Below are 17,416 nucleotides of genomic sequence, written 5' to 3' on the forward strand. Positions count from 1 at the left end.
CACAGCATGTGATAAGCGCCATATTCAGACAAAGAAACACCGACAACAGACAGCAGAATGGAGTTATTAGAGATTAAGGATGTATACGAAGTATATGTATGCAATGAATATAATGTTAAACATTCAGTATTAATGCCTGTATAGCTGATGTGCGCGAGCTGATAAACAAATTGAGCGCGCGTGAGTGGATTGAGCGCACAGCGGCGCAGATGTGCGAGCTTGTCGAGTGAATATACCTTTCTCACAGACATCACTGGAAAGCTTGTAGTTCGGTCGGATATGTCATAAACAAGTAAGTAAAACAATGCACAAGTTACTTAACGGGAGAGAGAGACAGAGAGAGAGAGAGAGAGAGCGCGCACATTTTAATGGCCATAATTAAGTGTGAAAATAACCGAAGGATATACAGTCAAACCAAAAATGATTCAGAGACCAGATATAATTTTAGATTTTTTTTTTTAGTGGGTGCAGGACACTATAGTTCATTTATGTAAGTGAGGACAGCAAAATAAAGTAAACTGTGATAAATTATACCCAAAAATTCTTCATACAGTGGACTACCAGTAAAACTGATAAAAAATTTGGGACCAAAAATTATTCAGACCGAGTTTGGGAAAAAAACTGAAGTTGAGGTTTGCATGAAGCTGGGTGACAGCATGCCCAGGAGACTACACTAATATTAATCCATTTATCAACAAACAGAGCAAAATGTAATCAAGGCAACACACTCCCCAAGCGAGTCATTTGGGATGAAAGGAAATTGAAACGTTTCAAATATCGTCCCAGGGCAACATGTTCTCAACAACAGCAGATAACAGAGTCACATGTCAATGTGAATTCTCTCTAATTAAAACGAACACAGGAAACAGCTGCATAATCAAGATAGGCCTTAAGGCATGACAGTAATTTGTGGCCTCACTTAAGATGAGCATCTTAAGCTGTGAAGCAAAGGACAGCATTCATCTCTATGTGTGAGTGTGTGTGTGTGTGTGTGTGTGTGTGTGTGTGTGTGTATGTGTGTGCGTGTGTTTTCATGCCTGTCCTGAGTTATGGGGTCATTTATTGAGGAACCGAATGAGTGGTAGTGGCTCACGTGATCAATCTCACACAGGAGTGAAGGATTTCTAAACCATGGAGCTCCCTGAGTTTCTCCATGTGCCTGAAAAAATCAAAACAGAGATATATCAAACCAACAGAATTAGGTTCTTTCTCATTTTGACCACACAATGAACTCTAAAGTGTCAAATATAAAACCAGAGCTAAGAATATGAAATGCAAACAAGCATGAAAACGTCAGCAACTTTGCCCTGCATACAAAGTAGGTTCATCGGTAATGTGTACGATTTTTGGCAGTGTCTGTACCTTCCACTGTTTTCTGTCTAAAATGTCTTTGTTAGGCTGCACTCTGATCTCAGAGGTTTGAAATCTCACTGTAAAGACTCATGCTCTGAGCAGCATTACCTCTAAAAAGTTGAAAGCTCGTCAAAGTTGAATGCTGTAAGATTTTGACTCCTCTTTGTTGGATTGTCCTTGTTTGATGCTGACTGGGAAAATAAGACGCCTCAAGAACACTTAACTAACAGAGTTGCTACTTTTTCTCAGACCTGAGCTTGTGGACGCTTCATACATTAAAGATGAAGGGGAAAAAACTCAATAGTTCTCTAGGTCAATAAATGTCAATCTGTAAAAGATCTCGTTAACAGCCCTAAAATGAGACGAGAAATGAGAATATAAACAAATTTCAAATGCAACAAACAAACACGCTAATATCTGAATCAAATCAAAAACTGTAGATCTGAGGTGTTTTAATTCATTATGCATTCTTGTTAAGGTTAATTATAAGGAGGCATCAACTTTTCACCTTCATGTTTCCCAGAGTATCACTGCTGTGTATAAGTACATTAGCATGAATGTTAATCAGTATAATACAGGTGACTGCAAGAGGCAAGTCAGACTTAATTATACCTGGGCTCTATTTTGCACAGCTTCCCAAGAGTAATGGCTGCATTATGTCGAACGGCTGCTCTTTTGGCGTCTCCAGCAGCGTGGTGTAGCAGCAACTGCACGCAGTCTGTGCCTAGGAGGCCACCGGCAGCTCCATCCACTTCTAAGCAATGGCCCATACACAAAGCTGCGTTCCCTACCACCAACTCATCAATACCACCCAGGAGTTTTCTCAAAGTGCGCAGCCCTGAATGAATAAATGTGGGTAGCACACACACACATACACAAAGTCACCGTAAGGCCACAAAATCCAATCCTCTGCCTCCCTGACCCTCAGAACTCACGTTTGTCAAGCTTAACCATCTCCTCACAGGCCTGTGGGATTGAGGCAGTACAGACTGTCAGGGCTTTAATGGAGTATCTGGAGCTCATCTCTCCTCCTACCTGACAGGACAGAAAGACAGACACACAAGCACATTTCAGTTAAATCTCTACGATTGCAACCGCAATACTCTACTGAGAAAAACCAACACACCAGGTCAACAGAATACAAGAATGTGTAATGGTGGAGACCCCCCAAAGTTAAGCTCCTTACCCTGTAAATTACCCCATAATTTTAAACAATATTTAGAAATAAATAAATGAATATTAAAATATTTATTGCAATTACGTTTTATGCATTATATTTGATACAGAATTGGTTTGATATGATCAGGCTATTATGGGGATTTATAGATCACAAAAAAAATGAATTTGTTTATTGTAAAAAAACAAAACAAATGATATTGATCTAATTTCATAAAGCCTTTTTGTTTTGATTTGTGGTTGTTAAAAACAGTTTCAATGTCATCAAATGATAGAGAGACTCATGATATTTTCTCTAAATCCTATTTAATAATCCAGGCTTTACAGGAATAAAGCATTTGAACCATTACACATTGTTGTATTTTGTTGAACAAACAAACAAACAGACAGACAGACAGACAGGTAAACAGACAGATAAGATCATTATGAATAATACAGTAAATAAATAATGGTAGCAAACAATGCCAACAAAGGATGAACCTTTGTTTATTTATAAACAATTATTATTATTTATGGTAAAATAATTAAACAAATAATGCAGCAAAATTGTACATATGGCTTTAAATGGATTTCAATGGCAACAAAGGATGAAACTAACTAGCTAAATAAATAAAGGCAGAAAAATTATACATATGGCTTTACATGGCTTTCAGTTTCACCAAAAGATGAAACCAGGTCATAAACAAATATACAAATTAATACGCAAATAAATAAAGGTAGCTTTACATTACTTTCAATTCCAAGAAAAATAAATAAATAATGCTAGCAAAATATGATACATATGTCTTAAATGATGGCTTAAAAAGTAATTATTTAAATTAACTGAGGAAATGTGGGTTCTGGGCTGATTTAAGACATTTTTAAGTAAAAATGTATAATCCACCGATTATGAAAAAAGAGCAATGTAAACTTTCTCAAACAAAAAACTTCCCACACTGATCTAAGATGGTCTTTTCAGTAGTGACTTACATTACCAATTTAATGCAAAGGGCATAATCTTTACCATCTTCAATATCTTTTATCTCATTTAATTCGACTTTCTTTCCTTACAGACACTATACTGAATTCTAAAACCTGATATAAGCTCTACCTTCAGAGTCTTCAGCAACTTCTTCACTATTCCATTCTGCACAACTTCTTGAGTGGCATCAGAAGACAACGGGAGCAGAACGCTCAGCAAACCTGCAGCTCTCTGAAGCCCAAATAAAACAAGATAACGTGTTTAATACCACAACAGGATGGGTAGGACATTTCAAAAGGATTAGGCTATAACTCCAAAGTATTTTGTGGCGGCTTGTCAAAATTGCAGTTCAAGCTGTATCACAGCAAAAGTCAGTTCCATTATATATAAAGGGAGACAAAGGCAAAGTTTCTTCACCTTAATTGTACTCTGAGAAACAGCCTGACTGGAAAGACATGAAGCGCCAAGGCAGCAAAACCCAAGCAAACAACCTGGAACCTGATTTACATAGTCAGAGAAAATAGTCCCCTGGCTAGGGCCTGCGGCTGCCACAGTAATCATTATGTAAATACTTCCGTGCATGCAAAATCCTTCTCTTGGGGATGTTAGCCATCTAAGAACATCCATATATTTAAACTCTGAACTTCCATTTTTGATCCCGTAGAAGCCATATGTGTAAATGTTTTGTAGAGATGCTCTAGAGATGCTAATAATACGCTGGGCTCCACAACAACCCACATCCTGCAGGATGAACATTTCAATAATTAATGTGCAGAAATCTACAGTTCAAACGTTCTGGCGGCTCCAGTCATCAGGGGTTGGTTAAAGCTTGCCTTGGCCTTGCTAAAACAAATTCAACTCACTGTGATGACGCCTCCAGAGGAATCGCTCAGCAGGTGCAAGCACCTGCTGCTGGCCAGAACAGCGTGCTCCTGTATGTTAAAAGAGAGCCAAAAAAACATTCTCTCCAATTTTCCTTTGGTGTTTCAGACATGATTGCAACATATGGAGAGGAAAGGCGCTAACAGAACATTCTGCCTATCCAAGGCCCTTTGGCTACAAAAGTGCTTGATGTTTCCGATGAGGGCTGGCCCAGAGCCCACCGTATTAAACTTCCTGCTTTACCTGGACAACTTGAGAGGGATTTGAGGCTAAGTTGATCATCAAACCCAGGAGGGGATAGAGGACACTTCTACATTCGCAGCCGACACTCCGCTCCTGCAACCAAAACAGAGCTTTATCTTGACAGTGCCGGAAATTTAATTCATGTCCTTTTGCAGTTTTAGCGTCTGTGGGAAATGGCTGTTTCACAGCTCATGCAACAAGATAGCACAAGGAGCTTAGAAACAAACCCTCCGAATCAAAATTCACAGTGCAAGACATCATACATAATTCAGCAATGCTCAAGGACAGAGTATTTGGGAGCTCGGTTGTGATGTAAAGGGTTATCATCTCCAAGCTTACCATTGCTTGGAGAGAGCATCTCCAAAATTCGTTACGTCCCGCTAGCTTTTTACTGATGGCATCATCTAGAGACATGGTCCCAATCACAGAAATCACAGAAGCCAGTGTCTTGTGGTCAGCTGTCATGATATTTGACTACAAGCGCATCGGAAAAACAGTATTAGCTGAAAAGTGGACGTTTTTAATTATATACAGTACACTACCATTCAAAAGTCTGAGTCAATATGATCTTTTTGTTTGTTTTTGAAAGAAATTAATATATTGTTATTCATAAAAGATGCTTTAAATTTATCAAAAGTGGCAGTAAAGACTTTGATAATGTTACAAAATTTCTATTTCAAATAAATGCTGTTCATTTTAACTTTATATTCATCATAGAATCCAGAAAAATGTAACATGGTTTGCGCAACAAAATTACTGTTTTTAACACAGATAGTAATAAGAAATGTTTCTTGAGAAGCAAATCAGCATTTTGGAATGATTTCTGACAGATCATGTGACACTGAAGACTGGAATAATGACGGCTAAAAAAAGCTTTGTCATCACAGCTGTCACAAAGTCACACATTACAATAGAAAAGTTATTTAAATTGTAATAATATTACACAATATTATTGTTTTTAATTGTTCTTCAAATATATGCAGCCGTGATGAGTGACTTAATACAGAAATATTTTAAAAAGTTTACCAACCCCATGTAAAGCTAATTATGTAATAAGTAAGTATTTTAATAATTATGAATTCTAATTATAAATTTAAAAAAAAAGACAGAAGAAAGTTTTTGTCTGTTACCATTCATGAAAAGACATAATAAGAAACAGCTCTCATCATACTAGCATTAATATGATAAGTACATTTACTAATCATTTGATTTAATTGGGGGTCTATATGGACTGTAATCTATGTTGCACTGAAATGCAGCAACATATTTGCTTTCTCTGAAGACTGGGGTCTTTTGCTGCCAGAAGACAAACTCTACATTATTCTATCATGCAGTACAGTAAAATAATAAAATCCAAATTAATGATCGATAATGATGGCCAAGTACAATCCGAAAATGTCTGAGAAAATCAAATCAATTAAAGTATTATTGATGAGAATATCATACGCTATTATAATTTAGATTATTATAAATATTAAGAGGATGACTATGAATGATGTTTCATAATACATCACCAGCAGATGTTCAAGAGCAAGGGCAAACACTGCTGTGAAGATCTCCCTTGACTGAATCTTAAATCTGAAAAAGACAAACAACAACAACAAATTATTAAATAAAGAAACTAACTACTGACTAAAAAAGCTCAACAGACTTAAATCCTCAGATAACCCTGGCGCAGTAATGCACAAAAAGCCAGAGGAGCAAAAGATAAAAAGGCGTCATAATGTGGTGGGCAAAATGATGGTTTCAAATCTCACGTTGCTGACGCTCAGAGTAAAACACAAGACAAGACCAATATGCCTAACCATCCTTATCTAGAATCAAGAGAGCGGCTTGAATTCACTGGACACTTTTCATTGACTATCTATCAAACTGTTACGCCATTCTCATTTCCCTCTGTGCATGAAGTGGCTGTTTAATTCCGTCTCCTGGTCACTGGGAGCACCTTATTCTATCTGTAAGGTGGTGAATGACTAGAAACGGCGAGAGGCTGATCTCTTTCACAGAGATAAATGGAGGGAATTGTGAATGTGATGGATTGTTTTGTCTTAAATGTGTTCACTTTGCGTTCTCAAGGGACCTGGGCTGTTGAGCTGAATGAATTTGAATGTGTCTCGATTTAATACGTGCGACTATGATGTATGGGAATCTAATGGACTCTCGGGTGGGTCGTGCCCAAGATTTCGTAAAAAGGGGCAGTTTCACTGTCTCTGTTTCAGGCATTCATCAACTTCACATGAAAACAGGGCATGGTATATGGTAAGGGCAAATATATTGATTGTGCATACTTATTTTCTGCAGCCAAGTTCTCCAGAACTGTAAGCGCCAATGCAGAGCTTGTATCCCGGCAAACACAGCTCATCAGGTTCCCCGCCATTCTAAAGGGGACAGATCGCATTCATTATGGGCTCATTAAAAGGACCTTAATAAAACATGCTATAACAGTAGGAGGTCGTCTGCATGCTAGCTAATGAGATGAATCACAGATATCATAGGAGCACCACACTTAAATATGCTCTGCTTTATAAACAGCACAGGAAGTTGAGAAGAATTTGACATCAAAGTGGATTCAAATAAATATTAGTAAATATTATAAAAGCAATATAAATAATTATTTATTAAACATACTTATATAATAAATTAATCATGCTGCTTAAAGCTGCAGTCCATAAGTTTTGCCTCTTTGTCGCCATCTCTGTTTGAAAACCTGCAATTGCAGCTGTTTGCGGAATTATCTTCCTTGCGTGGGTTGTGCTCCGGCAGGGCTCCAGCGCAAATTAATCTAATGTTTTGAGGAGTATGTGTGGCAGTCACATAGTCACCTCACCGGTGTGGATATTCACTGTACTTCAGAATCACAGATTCTAGCCTACGTCTTGGAATATATGAGCCAAATAAGAATTTTCACCGGATATTGTCATCTGAACAAGTAAGTAACAAGTCTGCCACGTTTGTTCTGACCAACTGAGGAAAAAAGCATTACAATAAATCGCGCTACCAATGGTGATTTAATCTAAATTAGCTCATATCACATCAAACCGTGCAAATTATTATTATTATTATACTTTATTCTCAAATTGTTAATGTTAACAACATCAGCATTACGTGACTATGTGAATATAGTGTGTATACGCGAGTAGATTTCAATTTCTGTAGTCTACCACTCAAATTTCATATTAAGAAATTCTTTTAACCCAAAAAGCTAATTATGCTCCCTTCGAACTGGTTGTCTTTAAAAGTAACAACATCAGCATTGCGTGACTATGAGTATAGTGTGTATAAGCCAGTAGATTTCAATTTCTGTACAGTCTAATCTCTAATTGTTTTACCACTCAAATTTCATATTAAGAAATTCCTTTAACCAAAAAGTAAATTATGCTCCCTTCGAACTGGTGGTCTTTAAAATACAAATCTTGTGTAATCCCAGGCTATCTGTAATCAGAAGCACATTTAAAACTGGAATATAATTTAATTTCATTCACATGTGTTTCATAAACACATAATACTTTCTGTATTACAATCCGCCATCAAAATGATAAATTTAATTTTTCCAGATGCTGTGAGAAAAGGCTATAAACGATCGGCCACCTGCAGGATCCTCACATGAGATAGCCTACTAGCCGGGACAACTTCTTTATGTTTACAGACATGACGTAATGACGCAGCGGCATTCTCGAATTTCCCGCGAAAACCTACCCGTACCACTCAAATTAGAAAACATTATTATAAGCTAACCGTTGTGAATTGGGCTAAAGTAAGGCGATAGTTTTGAACACTGGCTGGTTATGTACTTGCTCAAATATTGATTTCGGATCATTTTTAACCCCAAAAAAACCCTATCTATATTTATATATTTAATTGGTCTATATATCTATATTTAATTTAATCCATTTTGTCATGTCTAAATGGCTCCTCATGTGTTATGTTGTAAATAATTAATTCAATGAACATCATTTTGTAAACTACAATGCAATGCATTCAATATGACACAAAAAATACATACTGGGTTAAATTCAGGTTGTCGATGAGCACGTCTCTTCCGTATTGAGTTTGTGAGTACATGCTGAGCAATTCCAGGCTTTCCCTCTGTATTTCACGTACCGGTGATGCCAACAGCTGAACCATGTGTTGTCTAGTACTGGGACACTCCATCAACAGCTGCTGGTTCTGCTCTGGGAGGAACACAGTTATGGAGAAGGTTTAATAAAGACGGATGCAGACGTAGTTGACCAGTTAATGAGATTATAACTGAAGGGCACAAACTACTTACTAAAGAGACTTTTAATGTGGGAGGCAATAACAATTTCACTGCTAGCAGGCAAGAACAGGATAAATTGATATCGCTTTGGATTTAGTCAATTTCACGAATGCTCATTACTTTAAAAGAAGCGGGGAAAAGCTGAACCAGATTAAGTGCTGTCAATACATTTAAAGTTTTCCAAACAGAGACAGTTTGAAAGTATAAAAAAGAAATGTGCAAATGGGGCTGATATTTTTCCTCAGCAATTGCTTCTTTCATTTTCAAGGTCTCTGAATAAGATTCATATGCTCACATGCTGCATTTCATCTTACCGTTTCCACTGCAAACTGTCCTCCATAATTTGACGACGGACATACATAGATCAACCGCATATGGATCTTTTGAATTCTGTGAGAGACAGCTAAATACAGAATAGGAAAAATTGAAATACAGTAAATACATTTCAGTCATGCACTGTAGATCAAATGTTAAAGCGATAGTTCACCCAAAAACAAAATAATCTGCTTTTGGATTCTTTTTAAAGCTTGAAAGCTCCGTTCCTCATGCATGTAAATGTATATTGGCACATTCTTCAAAAACTGTTCCATGGGAGAAATAGTTGGTTCAGTGTTGTTATTGTTAACTAAAACTATTAAAAACAGTGTTTGTTAATTGAAATAAAGCTAAAATAAAAAAATAAAATCTAAAAATTAAATGAAAAACTTTACAGATTTTAAAGAAAATCAGAAAAGCCTTAACAAATACCTACACTAAAATATGTTTACGTACTAACATTACAACAAAAAAAAAAAAAATATATATATATATATATATTAAGAACTAACAAAAGAAGAAAAATCACATAACAAAATTACTCAAATATAATCTAAATTGAAAATGAAAATTGAAAACAAAGTTCAAAATAATAATAAATATTATAAAAGTACATAAATAATACTAAAATAATTCGGGTTTGGAATGACATGAGGTGGCATAAATGACAGAATGAACTATCCCTTTAAACAGACATGTTTTAAAGATGAGAGACCACATGTGTGCAAACTGTATGAAACAAACAGCGAATCTCCCAAACAAACCAATCCATCATTGTCAAACACAGATAAACCCTTTCATTTTCATTCTGGTGGTGGAAAGGTAAATATGACATGATCATACAGCAGAGCCAGATTACACATCTGTTGTTAAAATTGCATTCAAATTAGTCAATTAATTTTAATAGCATACTTGGTTAGAAAAAGACAACCGATAAGAGGAGAGAAAGCTGAAGATGCAATCATACGTGGATTATGAATGCAAACTTTATGATACTACAGTAAGATCTTCTCATTCAATTAAAATTAAGCAACTTCTAGAGACCTTTACACCACATCAGCCGTTTTCAAATGTGCAAAGTACATTCTGACCACAAACTGTCAGGTTCACTTCTTTAGCAACCTTACCTTCTTACAGTGTTATTGCCATTGATGATACTGAAGCCATTGTTTAATCTGAATAATGTCTGCCCAGTACCTGTGAGGGACACCAGATAAGGTCAGTGTTGGTAGGTGTGTAGTGAGAGCCATATATCAACACTAAATCACAGTAGCCAGACTTAGACACACAATACGGTCCGTTCAAGGGCAAAAGAGAGTGCAAGGAGAATAATAAACAAAAGGTCATCAAGAATAAGAGAGCGCTGGCTTATCTACACAAAGGCAGTGTTCATTCTGTGGAAATACTAGAAATTAGTTTACAAAGACCTATTCAGGTTTCAGGAGTGCTTTCAATATTTTGCTACACAATATGCAGACCCATATTTTACCCTTGTAGAATATTTCTGACACTTGAAATACTTTTTAATGGAGGATATCTGCTGGAAAGGACTGCAACATTAAATAAATGTGTTTTCTCTAGCAATAGTTTTTTGATTTCTAGTTAGAAAAAAGTCAAAATAGTCTTTGTAATATCACATTTGTATACATTACCGTTCAAATGTTCTGAGCCAGTAAAAGGATGCATTAAATTGAGCAAAAGTGACAGCAAATATTTATAATCTTACAAACGATTACTTTTTTAAATAAATGCTGCTCTTCTGAACTTTCTATTTATCAAAGAATCCTGAGAAATATGTATCAAGGTTTCCACAAAAATATGAAGCAGTACAACTGCTTTCAACATTGATAACAAAGAGAAATGTTTCTTTCACCAAATAAGCATATTAGAATGAATTCTGAAGGATCATGTGACACTGAAGAATGGAGTAAAGGCTGCTGAAAATTCAGCTTTGCCATCACAGGAATAAATTACATTTTAAAATATATTAAATTAGAAAACAGAATTTTAAATTCTAATATTTCAAAATAATAGTGTTTTTACTATATTTTTGATCAAATAAATGCAGCCTTGGTGAGCAGAAGAGGCTTCTTTCATAAACATAAAAATCATAAAAATCTTACAGACCCAAACTTTTGAACACTGTTGTACATTAAGACAAGAGCCATTTGTATAATAAAGGTAGATTTAAATTGAAATTTAATAACATTTTATAAATGCATACAATTTATTACTAAACAACGGTTTGATATTTTGTGTGACCTTTTGCATTTGATTTCATAATAAATATACTTTTACAATTTTGCTGTAGGCAGTACTTTAAGGTTTGTGTTTGTACAGAAACTGAGTTTCAAACACAAACATTCACTAGGGTAAAGTGAATTTCGATAAATATTCACTTTACCCCTGTTGTGAAGTGTGGTAACAAGCCCTGGTTCTCCCTTGTATATAGTATATTTTATCACAATCTAAATGGTCAAAAGGGTCTGCTGCACTGATCTGTGCAGTGATATATTGGCACAGGATCAGAATTGAGCAAACAAAAACTGAAAGGTAATGCACGCATTCACTAACAAAGTCTAAAAGCCTTGAGCTTGTACTTATGATAGGACTGTGTCTGTCCTCTGTGGCTGATCATGAGGATTAGTTTCCTCATCATGAACTGCAAATGAACCGCAGAGCAGAATCAATGAGCCCTCTGCACAAAATTCCTCACTCCTCTCCTCTCCGTATCGATCCCGAGTGCAAGAAATATCACCCTGGTTGCTGGAACAACACCGGGTAAACCGAACGCATATTTCACACAAATCTGAGGTTCAAAACTGGGCGTAAACATTTGTTCATCCTACAAAAACCGCTGGAGTTCAGTGAAAATTAAAGGAATAAATAAGAAAAAACAACAGCATCTGATTAAAAAAAAACAAAGGATTCTGAACTAATCATGCGTACTTACAGTCTTTAATAGCCTGTGAGAGCAGCTCCAATCCACCACAGTAGTAAAGATTGATCTCATTGGGTCTGTCGAGCTTCTTCAGCAGCTCTGGTACTGCCATGGCCTGCTCCGTTCCCTCCTGTAGCTCTTCCCAAGCTGTCTTTTCCTGGAGAGATGCCTTCTCTTCCAAATCCACTTGTCTCAGATAAGCTATTGTAATGCAAAGTCATGTGACTGCTTCACGAACATATTTCTTTTTTTGCAAATTCATGTGGAAATATTCTATTAAAATGCATAGAATGGGAATCCATAATGCCATTATTCCTCTTGATATGTTCAAAATCAATTTAAATGAGCAACTAATGTTCTAAAAACTGCTGGTGTAAGCATCAAAGCAAGAGAAAGATGGAGCGTTTGAGAGAGACTCATGTAAAAACTACAAGTGAATACAGTTTATTCTGAGAGATGCTTGACAAAAAGGTACATATCCAGACAGAGTGGATGCTAAAATAATAGTTATGCTAATCCTACTGTGGTGCTAAAGCATGGATCTAAAGTATATTGACCTTGCCTTCCCTTGCGTCAGATCCTCACAGCATTTTTGGATCATACCTTTGACCATGGTCTCACGCTGTGGCTCCATCTCCAAAATTTTTCGATAGCAAATCCTGGACTGAAAGTGAAGCAAAAGCAGCAGGATGAAAGGAGAGAGGCCAGATAAGTTGAGAAATGTAAGTGTAATCCAGATTTAGACTTGAAAGGACAGAAGGACTTCTATTGAACGAAACTTACCTGTTTGAAATCCTTGAGTGCTAGGTGAGATTTTCCCATGTGTACATATGCTTTAATACACTTCTCATTGCACTGTGAACAAAAGTGTTATATATTCATTAGCCACTTGAAAACAACAGAAAATTGCATTGAAGTAATCAAGTACAATCAGTAATGGGATTTATTTTGTCCCAGTCTATTACTTTATTGGGCAAATTATTACTTTAGTCAATCTATTACAACTTTTATATAATGAAACATTTTAATATCTCAATTAAAGCTAATTTGGATATCTTTTAGGGGGCATAAAAATTCATCCTATTTAAAAGGATGAAATATGTGAAAAGAAAACATATTAGGTAGCTTGGAAAAATAATTGTATTATTATGTAATAGAAAAAATATTAAAAAGTAAACTATTTTTTTACTTAAAATATTACATTTGAATACATTTGGTCTGCTAAATCACAGTCATATGGTGTGACCAAAATGGAGAATCACATGGGGAAAAATATAAAACAGGAAATGATATCATAGATAGAACCCCTGAAGACCATCATGACTGTGTCAAGGTCAATAAGTCTCAAAATATCAAATAATTTGAGCTTTTTATTGCAAAGTTAGTTTTTGTAAATATTTCTGTTTGAAATGGTTTTGCAAATTTCAAATTTCTGTTTGAAATGGTATAATGAAATGGTATAAAAGTTTTTTTTTTAAACATATGAAACATGAATGCAAAAGATTACATTAAGAACACTGCACTACACTGGCATTTTAAACTAGACCTTTATTTTTTTTAATCCTAGACACTCTTATTTGTCACTGACCCAATAGACAATATGTTGGATTTTCCTTAGACTATAGGGATGTATTTATATATATATATATATATATATATATAAATAACACTTTCTAAAAGTTTTCCAAAAGCAAAAACTATTTGGCACAGCTCAGAAGGAACTTCAACCCAATTTTCTAATGCTGCACAACTATCCAGTTCAATAGACACCGCACTATGTAGCCTGCTGTTCTCACCAGACAAGGTAGGATGAGAAATTCTCTGCTTCGGCTGACACTGAAAAATGAGAGGGCACTTCTCTGACCTCTTTCCCAGTGTTTTACTCACCCTCAGAGCCCACTCACAGTCACTTATGGCCTCCTTATATCTCTTCAACTTGATAAAGGCCTACATAATACATGGATGTAAGAGACAATAAAATCACAAGAGGAGCAGTCTCACAGGAATAGCAGTTATGATACTGATTTATCAGATTATTGTACAAGAACTCATTCTGAAACATCGAAGTACCTGTGCTCTGTTTGTGTAGAGAGCCTGCATGTCACGCAGCTGCTCCAAGCCTTCAGTATAAAGCCGGACAGCCGTTTCGTAGTCACCTTGAGTGAAAGCCTCATTCCCCTGCTCCCTTAACGCTGCGGGTCAAACGAGGACAAAGCAAATCTAGACGTTGCAAACTGACAACCCAAAACACAAACTGCCCATTTCGCTCTCAGGCTTCAGAGTACCCACCATTGGCTTTTTCTTCCTTCATCTTTCTTCTCTGTCTTCTCTCCTCGGCATCTTTTTCTAACATCCTCAAGAAATTCTCTGACGAATCGAAGGGTACAACAAACCATTGCAAGATTTATAATAAAAAGACAAGAAGTGAAGATGAAGGTGAGCTATTGACTTATGAATCATTTACAAGACTTCAGGCAGACATTCAAGTTTTATTCTTGAAACCAAATTATTCAACAGAGACAGAAGTCTTGTCAACTGCCGAACCAAGAACTGATAGGAGACTCCAATACACAAACCTACCTGGATTTTGCCTTGATTCATACTGGATGTTCTGAAAAGAAGACAACAGCGTTGTTACTCGCTTTTTGAAAGATTAGGCATTAATATAAAGCATGCAACAGTCACTTCTTTTATTACTGATAATCATACAGTACTCTAACATTTAATTAAAATGCTATAAAAGTGTGTTTTATTAATTCTTATGATAGTTCTAATGCAGACTGTAAATACTGTACCGGTGGCCTATTTTCAGATGAAGGATTTTTGTTTATAACAGTCTTATTGATTTTGGTTTTACATGGTTCCTTCTGCTCCAGGGATGAGATGAATTGATCTGCCATAGCAATTGCTTTCTCTTGGCACGACACATCGCTGGAATTGAACTGTTTTACCAACTCATCTGCAAATAGAAAGCACCAAATTCACATTTTTCAAACTCAGATTACATTTATCTCATGACTGAATAAATATGTGCGCCACGTTCATTTAAAAAAAAAACTGAAAGCGCAACGTTGTATAATTATATTCCCTTATAACGGCAGCGTCGAGGCGGAATATGGTTTATAAACAAACAGCACTTACTCATCTGGTCAACATTTCTCAAAAACCTTTCGAGGTCGTCGTTATCTGGCAAATTCATTCTTAGAAGCGGGTTTACAAAGCACACCAACCGAAATTTTACCTAAAGATTAAAGAAGTAAGGCAGTTTTGTTTATGGAAGTGTACCCGTGACCATAGCAACAGCAGCCACGTGCAAAAGGAATAGTTTGCTCCTACTTGTAAGCACAGATATGTATATGTCTGTACATATTTATGCTTGTAACTTCATGACTACGCGGTCAAACTTCTTCTTTGTTGACCATTCAAACATCTTTTTTCATTTTAAACTTACTTTATTTGGTTATATCCCATGTTTTCTCAACTTGTAACCTGAAGACTGTCTGAAATTCATCACCATGCCCTTGTGCAAGGACAGAACCCACTCATTCTCTCAGAAAACATAACTTTGAATAACTGTTGAAATGTATAAAGCCAGAGCTCTAGTTATGTTTGAGGGTTTATGGGGAAATTAAGGTGCTCCAGTTTATTCATGAATATGAACAACGTCTGAGATGTAATCCAAAAGCAGGCATAACTTACTTAGATAAAAATGTTTTATTGTTCCTTTCCTTCGCTTGTTGTTACTCCAGATAAACATACTTTATTGATCCCTAGAGGTACATTCAGGCACGAAAAAGCAGCTGCATCAAATGTGAATATCAGAAAAACACCACTATAAATTTATAGTTTGATTATAGTTATATAAATTTAAATTTATAGTTTTTAAATTATAGTACATAATTTATATGAATATATACATAAATGCAATCAAACAAGACAGTGCAAAACAATACAATGAGTACAATGGCATATATGCGTATAAGTATTTGATAAGCAAGATTGTTAAAGTTGCACTCAGACACCCAAGAAGTGTAGATGGACTGTCTTGTACTGCTTTATAGTATACAAAACAAGGCAGAGATGGTTTATGTGTTGCTGCTTTAAAACATCATCACTAGAATTCTGCACTGAGCATTTTGCTGTTAAATCTATTTTAAAATCAAAGTTCAGGCCATTATTTCACTATATATTCCGTAAATGCTTGTCTTTCTTTTTATTTTAGTCATAATCGAATACCATAAGTCTTAACTACTGGGTCATGACCCTAAAATTGGTCAAGAGGTCTGTGTTGAGATGGTCATGGACAGCAGGAAATGATGGTTCTACATCTAAACACAAATAAATTAAATGCAATAAATCATTGATTACATGGTCCCATTTCACAGAATTTCCACAGTTATTAACTTCGTAAATCTAGCAAGGTTTTATTATATATATGTTCACATTTACAAAATGTAAAGATACATTTATAACATTACCCTGGCATTAAATTACAACAAAACTAGTTAACTGCTGCTGTTTCTAATACAACGGCTGACAGGAACTGTAAATTTTACATCTTTCTCTCTTCTTTGGGAATGGCGTGGAAACGCTATCTTGGATTTTTTCTTTTGCTACTTGAGCAAATTTATAATCATAAATTTATAGTAAATAAATTAATTAATAAATTTAAAGGGATAGTTCACCCAAAAATGAAAATTACCCCATGGTTTACTCACCCTCAAGCCATTCTAGGTCTATATGACTTTTTTCTTTCAGACAAATACAATCAGTTATATTATAAAAAATATCCTGGCTCTTCCAAGCTTTATAATGGCAATGAATGGTGGTCCTGAAGCAAAATAAAGTGCATCCATTCATCATAAGTACTCCACGTGGCTCCGGGGGGTTAATAAAGACCTTCTGAAGCGAATTGATGTGTTTGTGTAAGAAAAATATCTATATTTAAAACTGTATGAACCATAATCTCTAGCTTCCACTAACTTTTGTACGCACGCTCATGAGAGTGTCGTTCCAGTAGATGATGTAGGACGTATGTGTAGCATAAGCTCCGGTGAGAAGTAACGAACATGTGAGTGCAGCAGAGAGAGCAAAACAAAAAACCACGAATTAGAAGTACAAAGCGAAGATTGTAAAGAAGAATGTTGGAGGATTTCGATATAAGCCAAGAGGAGACTGGTTTGCCTTTGCTGTAAACAAAACTTGGTTCTCGCGACCGGAGCGTCCGCTGGAACGTCACTCTCTCGTGAATGCACATACAACAGTTAGCGGAAGCTAGAAATTACGG

At 35.9% G+C, this 17,416-nt stretch overlaps 1 protein-coding gene across 1 annotated transcript; it reads right to left on the minus strand.

Moving 5' to 3' along the window:
- Positions 1 to 1,079: 1,079 nt before the first annotated feature.
- ttc12 (tetratricopeptide repeat domain 12) lies at positions 1,080 to 15,328 on the minus strand. The gene is made up of 21 exons (XM_016463771.1): positions 15,271 to 15,328; positions 14,925 to 15,088; positions 14,710 to 14,740; positions 14,419 to 14,496; positions 14,200 to 14,321; positions 14,017 to 14,076; positions 12,913 to 12,984; positions 12,733 to 12,793; positions 12,142 to 12,330; positions 10,316 to 10,385; positions 9,188 to 9,276; positions 8,619 to 8,787; positions 6,904 to 6,993; positions 6,130 to 6,193; positions 4,955 to 5,089; positions 4,616 to 4,708; positions 4,354 to 4,422; positions 3,620 to 3,721; positions 2,289 to 2,388; positions 1,966 to 2,191; positions 1,080 to 1,159 (listed from the first exon to the last, which is right to left on the minus strand). The coding sequence occupies exons 1-21, from the start codon at positions 15,326 to 15,328 to the stop codon at positions 1,090 to 1,092; spliced, it is 2,112 nt and encodes a 703-aa protein (XP_016319257.1). The 3' UTR covers positions 1,080 to 1,089.
- Between the last annotated feature and the right edge of the window lie 2,088 nt (positions 15,329 to 17,416).

The sequence above is a fragment of the Sinocyclocheilus anshuiensis genome, unplaced genomic scaffold, assembly GCF_001515605.1.
Source record: "Sinocyclocheilus anshuiensis isolate Anshui unplaced genomic scaffold, SAMN03320099.WGS_v1.1 scaffold1552, whole genome shotgun sequence".
In the NCBI taxonomy this organism is placed as follows: Eukaryota; Metazoa; Chordata; class Actinopteri; order Cypriniformes; family Cyprinidae; genus Sinocyclocheilus; species Sinocyclocheilus anshuiensis.

Bases quoted from the DNA above. Each gene is read 5' to 3' on its own strand.
- ttc12 (XM_016463771.1), bottom strand. From the start codon at position 15,328: ATGAATTTGCCAGATAACGACGACCTCGAAAGGTTTTTGAGAAATGTT. The intron at 14,741-14,924 runs GTACAGTATTTA...TCTTCTTTTCAG, and splicing joins CATCTGAAAATAGGCCACCG to AACATCCAGTATGAATCAAG. The intron at 5,090-6,129 runs GTGATGTATTAT...ATGCGCTTGTAG, and splicing joins TTGCTCTTGAACATCTGCTG to TCAAATATCATGACAGCTGA.